The following is an 18,236-nucleotide window of genomic DNA, read 5'->3' on the forward strand; positions in this document are numbered from 1 at the left end:
TGGCATTGAGCTAACATGCACCTGAATGCTCCAGACCAGCAAATTACCAAAACCTTTGCTTTTATAGAGTTGTCACACTACCTTAATTCCTATAGAAGCAGTAACAATTTACTTAGTTTTTCACAAATGCTTTTGGTGTCATTTTTGTTAAATGAATAAAGACATTTGACAAGTTTCATGTGTTGTTGTTCATCTGAAAGTGTATTTAACTCATTTTAAGACATGCTTAGGACTTTATGCTTTTTCATCCAGTCTGGTTTGGTGAGGATCTGTCATTTCCTTGTCGTCTGTAGGTTAAAGGTGATAGGCCAGATACATTTCGGCAGCTCTGTTCAGCATTTCTTACATTAAACAAGCAGTATATGACAACTGTTGTGGTAGTGGTCTGTTGTTCATTAATTATCCAAGAAGATCAAGTGTAGGCTGCATGTTTGATATTTGCGCTGTGTGCATTCTCACCCTGTCTTCCTATATTGTGGCTTTGTCTTTGAAGTGAGTGAAAAAAAGGAGCGAGCCGTATGGGTTCAGAGAGCATAATGTGTGTTCCAGTACAACACCTGTCTTTCATTTCCTAACATGAAAGATGTTTCCATCAAAAAGAAACAGAAAGAATCATTTCCATTCTGACACAAGGAGTGTGATCCTCACCCCGAATGTCCCTTTCTTCCCTCCACCACACCAACACATTGCCCGTCCACGCACCCGCCCTCTCTCCTTCCCACCTCTTCCACTGTAGTCAGTTTTGTAATATGCGGCTCATGTGTGTCTTTGTTTTATTGCTTCATCTGGCCTTTACTTTGCTGCGGCCAGCGAGACAACAACTCACAAAGTTTACTGTTTACTCGTGCCGCTGTCGGCTGTCACATACTGTGTCCACATTTGTTGGTCTTTTTGGGGGGTTTTTCCTGCTGAGTTGCTGCTTTAGGTTTCTTTCTGTCGTTCTAATTCAACTGTGTTTGCGCTGCCATAATATCCAGTTCCCTTTAGACTCGTGGGGGTTTATGGTAAACACAGCACAAAAGGCACAGTACTTTGCCAATATAGTTTTCTACTTGCCTTAAAAAAAGGACTTCAAATTGCTCCGGGCGTTTGTTCTCCACAGTTACTGACCTGCATTCAGTTCTGTTGTAGTTACCTGTTTTTTATGGGGCCTTCATTTGTGTTTACAGAAACAATGAGGCCATATTCTTCAGTCTTTATGGGTTTTCACAGGAGCCTTTGCCAGATGTGTTTTGTTTACAATTTAAGATTTTTTTGTCTTGTTCTCCGGTACGTGCAAACTTTACATGTGAGAAAGGCTTTATTGTAAGCATGCAGTTTGCATTCAGCAACTGTCTTTTCCTTAAAAACAGCAATATGTTGGATTTAATGTTTGCTCTTTAAGGAATAAGTAGCATATTATCTCTGATATAAAAAGGCACACCTGCTATGTTTTGACTTGGAAGTGGTCGAAGGTAATGTGAAAGACTGAGCAAGCTGCCCATGCTTTTATGGTTCCTGGTTTCCCTGAATTCTTAACAAAATGCTTTGTTTCTCTCCTTGGAGTATTTACCGCATGCACCATGAAGGAAGCACATCAGACAGATTCAGGTGGCTACCACAATCAATTGGAGCTAGCAGGGTTAGCGGGGTTAGGTTTTTCTTATAGCAAACAACCTCTATACTGCAGTTTTATTTCTGTGTACTCTAAAATTATTATTATTATTATTTCTATTTAGTTGTACATGCAGTCACTACACTGCTTTTATAAATATTAAACAGTGATCTGATCAAAAATAGTTTCTTTTCCTTAGACAAACTTGGAAAATCTTGTTTCTAAAAATGCATATTACAGTAACATGGAAATTCTAAACCTGTTTAAATAAAAATGATGCGGAAATGTGTCATGACGATAGAAGTACGGCTCTCTGCACACCCTGCAGTTGTGCCGAGAGCCAGCTACAGCACAGGATTTACAGAGGGGGAATTAATACTGGGTGTTTGGCAGTTTTAAAGCTCCAAAACTAGCTGGGATCAAGGCAGGGAAAACTGAAACAAAAACCCTCTCTTTGTAATCACCGTCAGTGTACCCTTGAGCAAGGCAGCTGTACTTTGGAAGTGATTTCAGTATTACCTGAAATAAAAACTGCCTAATTACACTTGTGAGAATATGCCAAAGGATTGCATTATCATTTTTATTTTTATTTGAACTCAATAAACAAAACTTAACCCTTTGATTTTTAGAATGGCTTCCATTATATATCTAATAATCAGATAAATAATATATAATAATAAATAAAGATTTTTTTTTTACAAGTTTTAAAAGACTTTTTTAAGACTTTCACGTGCTTTGGATTTGAAAGGAAGTTGTTTAGTCTAGATGTGCCAAAAGTCTCTAAAAGTTAACTCTGTTTATTATGTGTGTCATTTTGTGTCTTTTGCCAGGCTGCGGGGAGCATCTGATTCGCACCATGCTGGCACGGGAATGCTCTGCTGCCATGCAGTCTGAAGATGCCCACCAAGCCCTGCTGGAGGCTATGCAAAACAAGTTCATCAGTGAGTCACACACATGTAGCCTGATTACCGCTCTTTTCCATACACACAGATTTGTCAGCCAAGAACGTGTTTGTGAGAAACACGTGGAGAGAATTATACAAACAGATGTTGCATAACATAAGAAATGAGAGAACAACTGGAAACGTTGGAAATTATAGAATCAGAGACAGCTTTTGATTTATGGTTCCTTTTCACTGTTTAAAAAGGGCCTTCAAATGGTGCACACATCATAGCTGACAGCCACAGATAATTTTGGAAGACATGCTTGTTTTGTTGAAAGTTTATAGGTTTATATGAAGAGCTTTTTTTTTTTGTTTTTTGACTTATTCTCAGAAGTGGTCAGTTTTTGAAAGCCTTGTTAACTGTGTTTGCTGTGCCTGTGAATGACCACTGGGATAGTTCAGAGCAGAGGGAAAAAGGACATATGGAAACATGTGGTGGTTTCTGCCTTGTTCCGGCCTTCTTTAGAAGTCCGTCTCAATTTGGCTTTGTCCGTCTCAATTTATTCAAACAAAGCTGTGCAAATCCTGTCTTTGCAGAACGCATGTTAACAGTAGGAATGAGACAGGAATGTTGTTATGTTATTAATATTCCCACAACATCATATTAATGTTGCTTCTGTACAGTCATTGCAATTTACCCGTTGCATTGTTAAGATGTCATAGGTTTGTGTCAAATACAAAAATGTGATTTATGCAGCAGTGGGACAATGAGTATAAAGACTGACAAACTCAGCATGTTCCTGTTGGATAAATGGATCAAACAGGACTTTCGCCCTGGACACTGCGGTTTGATTTTGATTTGCATTTTCTTGCAGTTTTTAAATGTTGCCTGGTTAAGGTTAAGATCCTGATTTTTCACTCTCTTCGTTCTTGTATGTGACCATTTTCAGAGGAATGTTTTGTTTGTTTGTTAAGCCATGGAAGTTATTAAGGGATGAGCAATTTTAAATAGTATTTTTGGGCAAAAACACATCATTTGTTCCCATTTCTTTAGTTGAATAGATGCAAAATCCCAAATCTAACATAGTTTAACAGGCATAAAAAAGTTTTTTTTTGTACCAAAAAGGTAATTTCCAAAGAGTTATATACCCAAACCTTGGCATATCTCAGCGTGGTGTGCAGTGTGCCGTTAAAAATTTTGATGAAACTCGTCAAGTGGGTTACAAAAGAAAAGTGAAAAGAAAGACAAAAGAAGTGGCAGGTCTAAAAAAACAGTATCTATAGCAAATGAACAGCATCTGAAAGTAAGAAACAGGAAAAAATCCAACACAGACCTGACACAGGACCTGAGGGATACATCTGACTAACAGCTGATCCATCTACTGTTCACCAAAGCCTCATCAGAAATCGTCTCAGTGGAAGGGTGGTTGTCAAGAAGCCATTCTTAATGAAGGGAAACGGGGAGAAAAACTGAAAATCTGCAAGAAGTGGACTGAAAATCAGTGATAACAGGTCTTATGAAATGTTACATTTCTGGTTCAGTGTATGAAGTGTCAGAAAAGGGAGAGTGAGTTTTGTGTTTTACAGCCATATTTAAAACATGATGGTGACTCAAAACGTTTGCACAAAACCGTAGATAGAACACGGCAATGTCAGGTGATTCAGTCTATAGCAGCGGTCCCCAACCCCCAGGCCCTGGACCGGTACCGGTCTGCTGGTCTACAGAATAAAACACTTTTAAACACTTTAAAAAAATATTTTTGTTTAATGCTAATAAAAGATTGTAGTGCCATAGACACACCTGCCAAGTACATATCAAATGGGGTGATATTTCAAAAATGTTCATTTCTGTTTATTTATTGTTAAATTCTTGCTGCAGGCTAAATAATGGAGTTTTTGATGGAATATTTTGTCTTTTTGAAAATGTAGAACAAATATCTGTTCTTGTGTGTGAACGCTGTCCAAGCTACACAAACACAGACACACACACACACACACACATAGTGTTTTATAGAGTGAAGGGAACATTACGACATGGAACCAAAATCTGAGTGAAATGCAACAAAAGAACAATGGTATGCAGACACAACAATATTTATATCAGTTGCACCAAATAGTCCTGTTTTCCTTTGCTCATTGCTGTGTTGAGACATTTCAAGTCATGCTATAGCTGTTTATAGATTGTTTTTTTCCAAACCGAGCCCTTTCTTCTTTTATTGCGCTAGGCTAATGGCCGCGTCCAAGTTTTTCTGTATACACAACACCTCATTGAAGTTTGTCTCTCCTGGAATTTAGTCAGGGAGCAAGAACGGCCCTTTCTTTATGTGTTATTAAAGTCAGCTGAAACATATTTGAGCATTATTTAGATCTTAAAATGAAACCTTGTGTTATAACAGTACATACAGTATGTAGAGTTAAAATGACACCACCTGTTATTCACTATTTCTGGGTTAAATCCTGATAAAACTGATGTAATTATTTCAATTTGTATAATTTGGATATAAAGGGAGAGAATTGGATTGGAAAGTTTTGTTGCTCGTACATCAAAGGTTGTGTATTGCCTAATTATATCATGCTATGCTTGGTTTTATGTTTTAGGGTTGGAAAACGAAAAAAGTATGAGACATTATTGATTAAAGAGAACCTTTCTTTTCCTTTTTTTAAACACGTATGCCATTTTCAATCATCTTAAATGTATTGTTTTTCCTCTGTGTCCAGGTTCACCCATTCTGGCCAGTGAAGATCGTGTTTTGGGGGGAGTAATTGTCTTGCGATGTTGCAGATGTGTGGAGGCTCAGCCGTCTCAAAATTTTCAGGGTATACTGGGTAAGATGTTAATAATTTCAAGACTTGGCTGGTTAAATTGACAGGTTGGTAATAAAATAGATAAACAGACAAAAGTCGTCTCTTTTCGTGGCAGCTGCCAGCATCAGATGGTTCGTGAGCCATATATAAAAACTTTAAATCCAAGCAGACGGTAGTAACACTGATGTCCAGTCCATCTCCTCCGTGCCTGCGACGGCATCATTACAGAAATTTACATTACCGGTACATTTATTTGATTGGCAGCTGGAATTTAATTTACAGCTGTTCCCTAAATGCCGCACATGACTGCAGTAGTTATGAAAGTACAAAAACAAGAAAAAGACAACTTTGATCCAGACTTCAAACTCGACACTGCAATTCTTTGGGTTCCTTGCAGTGCACCCACCAAGAGTGAAGTGGTTAGGATGAAGTGTCGTTGAGAAATGTGAAGAAAGCACAGACATAGGGTGACTGCTTGATTTATTAGTGAGATGTTAAGACAGAAGAGAAGGCACTGTGGCTTTCCTGGCAGGTGGTCTGTGTTTTAACTTGCACAATCAGGCTTTGGTTTCACACCCTTCATCTCAGATTTAAGCAGAGACCTCCCACTATGGAATCAACCACTAATCTTCAGAGAAGTGGAGGCCTTCTGAATACTGCCAACTGATTGTATTGATAGATTTGGTTTCTCTGCCCAGAGCTTAGGAGAATGATCCTACTTTCTGGATTTCTACTATTGTGGAGTTGACCTCAGTGCTCATTGTGTCCAGTTCAAAGTTTGGGCTCTTTATGTTTTCATAAATCTTTTGTTTTAACTCCAAATCATGGAGTGCAACATAAAACATTAAGTCTGCATGGATAATAAAATATTTTCAATTGACACTGAATGATGTGCAGACCCCGTTTTGATGTTGTGTACGTAGCGCAGCTTTTGTGCTGTGTCACCTACCACAGATTGCTGTTGATTTACATGAATAAACATCATGTCGACCACATCCTTTTGGTGCAGTAATTGAGTTTACATTTCACCTCTCAAGTTCTGCTATTCTGTGCAATTATGTCACAACTGCCAGTCATATATTTTCATTGTAATGGGCATGTTCGGTGCTAAGTCCACTGGCTCACCCGCCTGATGTTCTTCTTCGGCAGGATTACTCATTTCTGTTCGCTTTAGGAAATCGAACCTTTCGTTCTGTATGGTTTCCTGTTTCTATCAAACCTTTGCTCCGGCTGCTAAATCTGTGTATGGATATTTGTGTATGAAGACTTGGTGTTTGTAACCTGTATCTGTCTTTATTTACAGTGGAGTTCCTGTGGAGTCACACCACAGAGAGCATGTGTGTTGGCTACATGTCTGCCCAAGACAGCAAAGCAAAGGTGAGATTTGAATTAGCCAACCAACTAAACTGAAATATATTATAATTAAATACAGTTTTAAAGTGAGCTTACAATGGTTGCATCTTTGACCAATGCCAAAGGCTTAAAGCTGGCTTTAAATAGCTTGTCTCCTTTTTTAGCTTTCAGTTCAAAGATTTTTTGGTAGTTTGTGGAATATGCTTCGGTCCTGTGCATGTGCATTGTGATGGGAACTTTTGCCCACGTTCACTAAACAGGAGCCACATGGGTTCACCCTCCTCCCTCAAGAGGGTCCAGTGCTTTATGAGTTGAGTGAATGAAATGAAGCATATTTTTGTATTTTAGCCGAGCACTTTTTATTTAATTTCTTATGAAAAACAAAAAACTTTTTCTTTTCTTTTTTTTGCGGTGGGGTGCATTGTGTATTGGTATGGTATACTGGGTAATAAATGTCACTTTTATGTCTGCTGTCGTAGAATGATATTTAAAAAAGGCATCTCTGAGCCTTTTTAAGATATTGTTTTACATAAATGCTGTGGTTTCTTAAGCAGTAGGGGCCAGTGGCCTGGTCTCCTGGCTCTAAGTGGAGTCTCAGCTCGCACTGATTTGTTTGGCTAATGTATCTTTGTCACTCTGTATGAAGAGAGGGCACTGTTGTTGAAGTCTGGTTCAGATTTCAAAGTGTTTGTCCTGTGTCCCCTGGCTCCACCTCACTCACCCGTCTTTTCCACCCTCTCTCTCTCTCTCTTTCTTTCCCTTTATTTCTCTCTCTCGTGGTCTGCCTCTCTCATCACCCTCTCTCTGTGGCCACTACCTGGTCTTAAAGTACCATAAAGTTTACAGAAAGTCATGCGCCACTGGGGATATCAGTATCAATCTGCATATTTGTCAGATGTGCTCTGTGCATGGGGCTCTGGGATGGAATGTGAGCTTGCACGCTGTCCTGTCATGGCAGTGCCAATAGAGAGAGGTAAGCAGAGGACAGTGAACATAAAGTCCCTGTTTGTAACTCTGTTTTGTTTGCTTTGTTATGTTCAATTTGCAGTCCTCCACCCGCTCTCCCTCCGCCCCACACACTCACATAAAGTTAACATGTGGGGTGGGTTTACTGCTGCTACAGCAAAATGTCAGTTCCATAATCATTTGTGAATGATTCAGCCATAAATAAAGTACAACATCAAAATCCATCTGCTGCTATTTTTTTAATGTCAGTGACAGGTAGGAGGCATTAAATCATCATGTGACTACTGAAGCACAATATGTTTTGATATTAACCAGATAATAGAGAAGAATTTGATTCCCAAGACAGCTAGTGTCATGAAAGCAGGATTCAAATGTGGTGGTCTTTTACTGTTCCACACATTTTCTTTTTGCCCCTTTGGCTCAAGCTGCTCTGTTGACAGAGTTCGAAGTAGTGCAGTGTGCTCGGGAAGAGCATTTGTAGGCTACCCTTTAATCTAAACAGCAGAAACGTCTAGGGTCTGGGTCCCAAAGAAGCACTCAAGTAGCTTTAAAATCTACTGTGGTGAAGTCACCAAGCATCACTCCATTGAGATATGCATGCAAAAATGTTCTTTGTAAAGTGCTTGTGCTCAGTGGGTGGAGATCCAGAAATATCATCTGTCAGTAGTGGTTTCTGGGTCTCTTGGGGGAGGGTATCCACTTCCTCTTGTGGGGCGATTGGTGATACAGTGATATTGGAGAGTGCAGCCAAGAAGACAGCTGCTCCACCAAATCTCACACGGCTCTAACAGAGACTGAGTAGCTTGTTGTTGTGAAACTGAAGTTATGATGTGTCTCTGTGCCTGACCATCTGCATACCAGAGCAATGTGGCTATCCTGTCCTTTATGCCTACTGAGAACAGAGCCAAAGAGGAGCACTTTAATGCTGCCGGGCTCCAGTCGTGTCTCCTGTGGTCTCTAGAGTATGGAGGCACAGGAAGTGCCACCTGCGTGTCTTTACGGCAGACCTGTGATGATTCTGGCTAACAGGCAGGAAGCAGAAGAGAATAGGCTATGAGTTTGGGGGACATACGTCATCTTGAGAGGGAGTATTCAGTTCAGTTTAGGTCTTACTTTGTAAGAAGAAATTTTTTAATTTTAATAGTATTTTGGATTTATCAAGGAGCCAATTGAGAGAAGCTAATATGGGAGAAATATGATTTCCTTTTCACGTCCTGCTGAGTACTTTTGCCTAATAATGCATTACAGTAGTCCAGTTTAGAATTTTAAACCTTTGGACCGAACAGGATGTTTCTAATTTTAGCAGTAGAGAGCAGATGGAGGAAGGCAGTCCAGTGTATTTGTTTAATGGGACTGTTATAGGATATATCCTCATCAAAAATGCTCCAAAGCGCCTCACACTAATATGGAAGGCTAAGGTCAAGCTATCAAGAATTAAGAACCAGGTTAGAAGGCCAAGTCTGATAACTTTTGTCTGAATTTGAAAGCAGAAAATTAAACATCATTCAGGTCTTTATGCCTTTAAGAGTTGCCCGTACTTTAACTAATGTATTTGTAGCATTTGACTTCATAGATAAATACAGTAGGGTGTTATCTGCATAGTAATGGCATTTTCAAATAAAATTGGCTAGGGGAAGCAAGTATAATGCAAAGCCTTAGTCTTAGAGTCTAAATCTTGCTCTTTAGCACCAGGAGCAGAGCAAGTAACAGGGAATGAGTGCCTCTAGTGAAGATTTGGCTGACTGTGTTGCTGTAAATCTGTTATAAAGAAAATCAGTTGTATGGAGTCATATTTTGATTTGATTTTAGTCGGCTGGCCTAACGTTTCTGAGTTTAAGCCAATTTTCTGTGCATTTGGTTGCCTGTTTTCTAAGCATAAAGAGTCACAGCCTTACACTGACTCAGCTGCTGTTCAGCAGACATTCCTCCCATTCCTATTCGCTGGGCATTTCAAACCACCCAGAGTCCATCTACCGCTGCTTTTCCATGATAAGAACATGAAAGAGCTGAGCAGGAGTATTTAGGCCAGAGGTCAGGTTGGATTTCTATTCTTTTACAGTGTTTTAGTGAGATTTACATGCATGTATTTTTTATGACCGATCAATATCTAGATTGAATTGCTGCAGGCCAGTCAAAAAAAATCTCAGGCCAGATTGTTTGACACTGCTGGAAACTCTGCTCCGGTTTTTCTTTCTTCTCAGTCAGATGTTGTTTCTAAGGAAAGTCGAGTCTGCGTCCTAATCTTTTAGACGTTAGACTGTGAAATGGCAGCGGTGCAGAAGAGTGAGAGCATCTGGTTTTATTCAAACACTCACCTTTGTTTGCATTGGATAGACATCAGAACATCAAGCTGTGTTTTACAGAAACACACAAAACTGCACGGACAAGCCAGTGGCGGTACTTCTGAAACGGACCATTGTTATATGATGATTGTCATGATTGGACAGATGAAAGAGAAGTAAAGGATCCACAACACAGCGAATATGGCTCGGTTTCCTCCTTGTGGACATCATTACCACTATAAAGATTTTTAAGGCCAGACACAATCAAATGGCGTGCAACTCAGGCCTTATGGTTATTGTCTGCTTTGTGTATTACACGACAGACGTCTTTTCTTATGTTACATGCTGTTTTTATTATCCATTTTGCAGGGAGAATAAATAGCATATGATTGTTTTTGTTATTTATTTTTATATTTTCAAAGAATGTGGAAACCACAAGAGAAAAACAACAGCGTAGTCATAGAGCTAAATTTACCCTTTGGTCTATGCTGTGGTGTTAATGAGTGGCTTCTCCTCACTCCTAAACACATTCATATCTCCAAAGAATGTTGTTTTTCTCTGACAGATACAATGGAAATGTGTTTTTCATGTGATATTTTAACTCAGTCGTAGTCCTGTCATGTGGTCGCTTTAGTCACAGGGTAACGAACTGACAAGAGGCTCACTGTAGGTTTGCATGCTGTCATTTTCTTTCTGTCTGTCCTGCCCCGCTGTCACATAATTCTACATCTCATTGCTTTACTTTTAACCTGTCTGGCTTTTATATTTAGCTTGTGCTGCTTTTTGCAAGCCTGGGTTTTGCATCAAGGAATCATTGCAAACTAAACTGGAAGACAAGTTATGTTGGGGATCGCCAACAGATGGTGTTACAATCACGGTTACAAGCTCCTGTTTTTAATTAAACTGGTTATCACCGGTTGCTGTGAAGTGAATCGGTCACTGATATTGACTAGCACAGCGACAAGGTTTGAGTCTTAGCATTTGTATTAATGAGCATAATAGCTAAAAGAATGTATTGTTTTTGTTCTTGTGAGTCAAATTACTGCTGCAGACTAAAATAAGTTATTATCAAGGTGATAAGGAGTATTTTTTCAACTGATGGTAGTCACTAAGTTTGGAAAAGGCCTGTATACACTCACCGTCCACTTCATTGGGTACTTTTGCCAATGAAAAGTCTGAAGGCAAAAGGGCCTCGTGGCGTAGATTCAACGAGATGCCGGACATTTTTCATCAGAGAGCATTTTTTCAGTCTTCTATTGTTCCATTTTTGTGAGCCCATGTGATCTCTAGCCCTGGTTTCCTGTTCCTAGCTAATTGCATTGACATCGAGTGTGGCCTTGTGCTGTTATAGCCCATCTGCTTCAAGGTTCAGCAGTCAAAGATGCTCTTCTGCATACATTGGTTGTGGTTATTTGAGTTACAGTTGCCTTAGGTCAGCTTGAAGCAGTTTGACTATTCGCTTCTGACATCGACGAGACCTTTTTACCCAAAGAACTGCTGCTCACACGATGTTTTCTCTTTTTCAGACCATTCTCTGACAACCCTAGAGATAACTATGTGGGAAAATCCAAGCACATCAGCAGTTTCTGAAATGCAGGCCAGGCTGTCTGGCACCAGCAAACATGGCACATTCAAAGTCACTTAAACCACGTTGCATTCTGCATTCGTCAACATTCTGCTGCTCAATTTGAATTTCAGCAGGTCGCCTTGACCATGTCTGCATGCCATGTGATTGGCTGATTAGGTATTTGCATTAATGAGCAGTTGAAGTACCAGTCCATAAACCGTTAAGCATTTAACCAAACATCGAGGTGGAACGGTTGTTTATTTACAGTATTTCTGTTTGCAGTTGTTTCTCCACACTTCACAGGTTGTAGTGTATTTTTTTCATTCATACCTCCCTTTTTAAAATCTAATATTTATACCTTTTTAGTTTTTGATTATTCCTCCAGATAGAGAGAGACCTTTTAAATATGAGTGAGCTTTTTATTGTTTGCACATAAGGCTGCAGCGTTATTTGTCCGACTTGTGCCACCAAAGTGTCGGGACATCTGTTGTGTGATTTCTGAGCCTGAAGCATCCTCGCTACTTTGTCCCAGTTCATGTAAAACACATGCAGTGCTCTTGGCCCTGCAGTGCTGTCATTACTCACTTGTTTGGTTTACTGAGCCTTTGACTTATCCTGCTGACTAAGTCGCGCTGTCCTTTCTGTCAGCTAAGAGCAAAATTAAGATCTTAACATGTGGCACGAATTTGAATCGGAGTGGGAGCAGGGCACAAGATCATTGTCAGACACATGCACGGATATATGCATTGAGAAAGCTAGCAGGTAACTGCACACAGTTTGAGCTGTATAGTCAGTGAGATAAAGACGTGTTTTTTTCTCCTTGGCATGCAAACATCTGAAGGAAAACATTTAGCTTGTCAACATTAGTTTATTATAACTCACTACAGACCTTCACTCAAAACCATTTAAATTAGGGCTTTCCTTAACCTTGTCCTCAGAAAATGAAGGGAAGAAGATGAGTCCAGAAACGTGTACTGGAGGCAGAATGGGCCCCTCAGAGTGTTACCATGTGTGCGTGGCCTTGTCTGGCTGTTGTCCCATTGAAGTGACAGTTGCCCTCAGGGTGCTCTGGGCCATAGTCGCTGGCTACACAGAAAAAGACCAGTAGAGTCCTGGAACTGAAAGAGAGATGTCAGGCCAGTTCAGTGCCCCGGTAAATAAGTGGCTGTATTATTCCCCTAAGGCTAGAGCCAGCGTTACCCTCCGTGGGAAGAGAGGAAGGAGCATGACAGCCATTATTGGCGCAGGGAGTGTCGGTCACCTTTGATCCCCCAGTGGAAGTATCACTCCCGTCTTCACAGCTGTGTTTGCCCCTTCCCTCCTCTTCTTACTCCTTTTCAGTGTTTGCTCAAACGAAAGAAAAGAAACTCAAAAAAAGAAAACACCAGCAGTTTGTTCTCTTTCTCCGTTTACTCTGTGTCTCTGCAAACACCGACTTGGCACCTTTGGACTTCAAAGGTAAAAATGCATGATGGCACAGTAGTAGTGTGTGTTTTTGCTCCCTCTGATTGCATTGTATTTATTTTTTCTAGCTTCTACTTAGATGTGTCCTTTCATGTAGTGGTTTACACATTTGCCTAAAAAGGGAAAGATCCTTGGTTTGATCCCAGGAGGAGACACGAATTCCTTTTGGGATTGTGTCAGGAAGGGCATCCAGCGATCTGTCACATCAAACACGCAGAGCTATCTGCTGTAGGGACCCCTTGAATGATCCAAAAGTAGCTTCTTACGTAGATACTTTCTCAACATTTCTGTTTACCCACCAAGCAGTTAAAAACTTCATTGTGGTTGTGTGGTTTGGTTGTGCCGCTAATCTCCGGGAGCTGTGCAGCATCAGGCGTAATGGGTTTGGGTGCTGGTGTTGGATTTGGAGTTCACTGAGTGGGATGCAGTAGTTAAGCTCGGTGCTAAGCCACTCTCACCAAATACTGGCTCAGAGGAAATTGTTGGGCTTTTCTCTGAAATCGGTATTAGAAGACCTTCGTTTGTAAAGTGCCCTGAAAAAGCTTATGTTGTTCTTTGGTGCCAATTGAACTGAACTTTGATGATTGTACAGGAATCTAAGAAATCTAAATCCTATCAGCATTTCTTTTTCTCCATATAGATCTGCCTTTTTCTTTTTCTCATTGTGTGAATGTTTTCTTTTGCTGCCTGCAGACACACATATCCAGATTGCCACCTGGGACAGTTCCTGGACAGTCTTTGGCCATCGAGGGAGGGGTGTGTCGGCTGACGGGTGTAGTGGAGTGAAGCGTGTTTTCCTTCCTTCTGGGCTTCTTCAGCAATACTCCAATATAAACTCTTCCATCCACCCTCAAATACACACACACACACACCACCCTCACCTCCCCATGGCCTTTGTGATGCCAGAAGTAATAAGGTTTCGCTGTTTAAACAGGTGTCCAGGAAGGAGGGAGGAGTGTTGGCTTCTACTTAGTGCACTTACAGGACTTCCCTTTGCCACTGTCTGCCTCCAGCATGTACTCTATGCCAATTTATCCCCGAGCTCTCCAGTGTCACCTGGACTAGACTTGATGCACCATTGCCTTGATGCGCCGTTTTATGTTCTTTTCTTCGTTACTGTTTTTCAACTAAAAGTGGCTTCTTTCCTTTTGTATATAAGCTATAATTTTGTTTTTTTTGGCAAAACAGGGTGGATATTCATATTATTTTATATTACTGAACAGATGTGACTATTTTCAAACTTTTAGGAATTTCAAATGCAAAACCTTGTTGCGTTTTTCAAATACTTTTCAATGTTAAAAAGATGTCAGATTGCACCGAGTGGAATGCCTGCGACTTGAGGTTATCAGGAATGAAGAATTAAAGCTGCAAGGGTTGGACGGTGACACAAAGCCTACTTAGTTTTCCACGTACAACTTCCACACATACTCGTACACACATGCTCTTATTAATCCTCCAGCGTATTGTTTAATGTAGCATCATGTGCATCTTTGATGAACTTTCTAACCGTTTCAGCCATAGACTTTGCTTTGCTTTATTTTTGTTTTTTAAATGTGAATACTTAGATACTGCATGTGCAAAATCCACAATAAGCCACTTTCTTTTCTCTGATGTGCAGAAATGCTCAAGAAGCAGGAAGCTATGCACTTCCAGAGTGATGCTTATATATACATATATATCTATATATAGTGCTCAGGCAGCAACATTTGACCCAAGCGCCAAACAGGACTGTTAGTCATCATATAGAAATCGCAGTTTATATTTGTACAGTCCCAGTGACAGAGACGTGTATTTTCTTGCTAAAACAAAGTACAGTTAAAAACTAATGTATGCATCAAGCCCATGAAATGGTGCTGTCGAGAATTGTACTTGAAAAGAATAATTGTCTGAATTGAAACTTTTGTTGGGATATTTGGTTTCTCTGGTTTTGCTTCTTTTCTTTTTTTCTTTGCTCAGACTTTCAGTCCCAGTGAAACCACGGTATAGCTTGTTTATTGTTTACTTGAAAAAATGCAACTAATATAAAATGGTATAAGCTATGTAAATCATACGTGCACCGCTTTCTAAAGTGCTCAGAAGGTAAAATAAAATGTATGTTGCTACGTATCCGCGTCTGTCTTTGAGTCCTTTTAAACTCCACGGCATGAGGCGTATTCTCCCAGCCGTACCTTTTTTCCGAAATAAGACGCTCACTGCTATTTGGAGAGCAGTTTGTGTAAGCCCTCGCAGACAGAATAAATATAATCTAAAGTGTGGACTCCCAAAAATGTATAGTCTGAGAATAAATTACATGCTGGAAAGTAACTGAAATGGGAACAGAAAATCTGCAGGAGGAGGAAAGAAAAAGTAGAAGAAGAAAATAAATCTGTGTTGGTGAAGGCATTGAAATTTTCCATTTTAAATGTTTCTCAAAATGTGTTTTCTTCTTAAGTTGTATTGTTTTGATCCCTCATAAATAAACATTTCGAGCCTCTGATTGGAGAGAGAAGCTATTTATGTGATTTGTATCAGGCTCCGGGGCAGGGTTCGTCAAAGTGCTAGCCCTCGCTCTGGATTGTGGTCACTGTAGTGTCTAGGAGGAATGTGCAATAGAGCTGCTCAAGAAGATAAATATATATTTGTTGTTTGAAGGCAGAAATGCCTCCCTGTCAGTGCACCGTGCCTGCTTGTGGAATGCTTCCCAGCCAGTTTTCCAATCACATGGAACAGGTTACAGTCATTAGATGTTGGTGAAGTGGAATAATATGCAGGAGTTGGATGGCGAGGTTGCTTTGGGAGGTGCTGTGCGTGTTTGTTTTTATTCCACACTTGCCTCACCCTGAGTTTCATCTCGAGAGTCCATCCAAATGGACACGTGTTACCTTTCCCCTCACCCACCCTCCCAACATTGTCCGTCAGCTCGATCATGTGTTATTACAGAGCGCCCCCCTTTTCATCAAAGCTAATCTGTGTTGCCGGGAGACCCTCTGCCCCATTCAGCTCCAAACCTTCGCCTTCAAACATCATCCCTCTTCGTCCTGAATCCCCTTAGCTTTGAAAAAGGATCCTGGGTCTTTAAAAAGTGGTCCGTGATCCTGAGCCATTCAAGGTGTATCCAGTGCCTCGCGCTCAGCAAGGCTCTTAAATGCAAAACAGACGGTGGAGCAAATAAAGATCAAAGGCAGCAGCCTTGCCTGTCTGGCTTGCTGTCCTCACATGCCAAGCGGTGCTGTCACAGTGAGTCATGGCCTTGCAGCTTCCGTGCTCATGCTGACTCCCCTCCTTCACCACCTCAGGGACACCATCCCGTCGACACCGCTTTTGCTACTTTGTGCCAGTGTCTAACATCAACACGTATTCACAGAGGGGGTTGAAACCAGGCAGTGCACGTGGCTCCCTTAGAAACGAGCCACGGTTTCAATAGTTCTGCAATAGTTTTACTCACTGAGACCTCACAGCTTTTATTTCCCTTGTTTCCTATATTGATTTCAAAGATGTTGTGTGTGGTACTTGCATTATTATTATTTCTTTGTTAAGATCCGATTGATTTAAAATGAACTCTGTCTTTTTCAAATACTTTACGTTTGCTGTTTTTTTTTTTATGTATTTATTGTCTCATATATTTTTTTTTGTTTGTTTAAATTGTGCATCTCTTAAAAAATCAGCTCTGCAAAGTTGTGATCAGTGCACAGTTCAAACCAGCAGATCTTCAAGTGGACCAGACTTTGCCAGTACAGAGCTTGTATGTCTTTAAGGCACTTCCAGTGTCATCTCTGTAACTGGAAGACCGTACTCCATGTATGTTTTGTAGAAGGTGTCTGTGGGATGGACACGTGCATGTGGATTTACTTTTGACCTATAGAGGGAATGAGACAAGAGCAGGTGTCCCAAAATGTGTGTTCATGAAGTTGCTCTGTCATCGTTCTGCCTCAGATGCTATAGCCGAGGATCATGCCCTCTCAGCAATGTCGTCGCAGCAGGGGTTGAGCAAGGCACCGTTCTCAGAAGTTCCATATCTGCTCGACCTGTTTGTTCAGCTGTACGAGCAGGCACTTACGCCCCTATGCCCCCATGACCCACTCCCTCCTGTGTCGCTGTGCCACAGATGAGAGCCTGTGACGGGCAGAGTGCCAATGGCCCGTCCTGTGTTACAAGCATTGCTGGCGAAGGTTGGGGTTGGGAGGTGGAGGGAAGGTGGCTGCTAGATAAGCAAACTCGTGATCCAGATCAGCTATTCCAGATTAGAAAACGAAAGACTAACCTTTTAATTAAGTTTGCCGTGCAATTAGAGCCCTGCGGTATTGTGGCCCAGACACTTCCTGCATTGTGCTACACCACCCATAAAGTAGCAGAGCTAAGGCGGCGAGTGAAGGAAAGTGAGGGAGAGAAAGAGAGAGGCTAAAAATGGCCCCACCACATCTGCACCACACCACAAAACAAAGAGATGCCCAATTGCCACCATATAACCTGGCTCTTTAACTCCCAAAGCATGGCAAACAAACCACCTGAACTTGTCTTAATGTGAACCATTTCTAGGAAAAAGCCCACAGCAGAACACCTAAAGCTTATCTTGATGTACTACGTGAACACATCCAAGTTTCCACTGCTTTCTTTCTTTCTTTTTTGTTTTTTACTCCCGCAGTTCGCTGAGAACTCCCAGAGCCGACCCTGTCAAACTTGGTCTAAAATTGTTTAAGTACATTGGACGTGATTTCCTTCTCATAACAAAAATAGAGACAAAATCCCAACAATCATATCTTGGTGATGCTTAATGAGCCCTTTCGGATCCTTGACAATATACCACTAATATGGTGCTTTGCGTCCTTTGAAACATACCAGAGTAGACTCGTGGAAATAGTAACACAAAAGCGAGGCCTCGCTGACACCCTACGGTCAGCACAGTTTATACATTTTCATGCCAGTTACTCTCACAACACTCAATCTGCTACGCGGGCTCGAGAAGACGGGGCAAAATTGTGCCTTGTGTTCGCGGGGGAGGGGAGACAAAACGAGAGATGAAAAATGAGTCGGGTGTACGAGTAATCGCCTGCTCTGGAGACACGTGGAGCCTGTCTGGAGAAGAGATACTGGGTTAAGGTGGGGTTGGAGGTATGTCATCAATTTGAGCTTGGCACTAATGGTTCAAAATAAAGACGAACACCCCGCTTTGATCTTCGTGGCCTGTTCACTAGACCTGCTGCTAAAGATAACAATCCATGCAGGTTACTGTAATCTTAGCCTTAAACCGCTCAGGAGGAGGACAGGAGAACAGGGGAAGAATATCTACATTTTAATGGAATGTAATTTGCAGTGAGTATTCGAAGGTGGGCTGCTGATAAAGCA

The 18,236-nt window shown here is 41.0% G+C and overlaps 1 protein-coding gene across 3 annotated transcripts in view; it reads left to right on the forward strand.

Annotated features, from left to right (window-relative positions):
- The window catches only part of tasp1 (taspase, threonine aspartase, 1), a 29,713-nt gene extending 14,693 nt beyond the window's left edge, over nt 1-15,020 (forward strand). For all 3 annotated transcript variants that reach the window (XM_042226350.1, XM_005936320.3, XM_042226349.1), the window contains exons 11-14: nt 2,425-2,535; nt 5,196-5,303; nt 6,586-6,659; nt 13,608-15,020. In XM_042226350.1, coding sequence (XP_042082284.1) covers nt 2,425-2,535; nt 5,196-5,303; nt 6,586-6,659; nt 13,608-13,700 — 386 coding nt within the window. In that variant the 3' untranslated portion in view covers nt 13,701-15,020. The remainder of the gene's footprint in view (nt 1-2,424; nt 2,536-5,195; nt 5,304-6,585; nt 6,660-13,607) is intronic.
- Nucleotides 15,021-18,236: the final 3,216 nt, after the last annotated feature.

Source organism: Haplochromis burtoni, unplaced genomic scaffold, assembly GCF_018398535.1.
Source record: "Haplochromis burtoni strain Fernald_Lab_line unplaced genomic scaffold, NCSU_Asbu1 Contig_207, whole genome shotgun sequence".
In the NCBI taxonomy this organism is placed as follows: Eukaryota; Metazoa; Chordata; class Actinopteri; order Cichliformes; family Cichlidae; genus Haplochromis; species Haplochromis burtoni.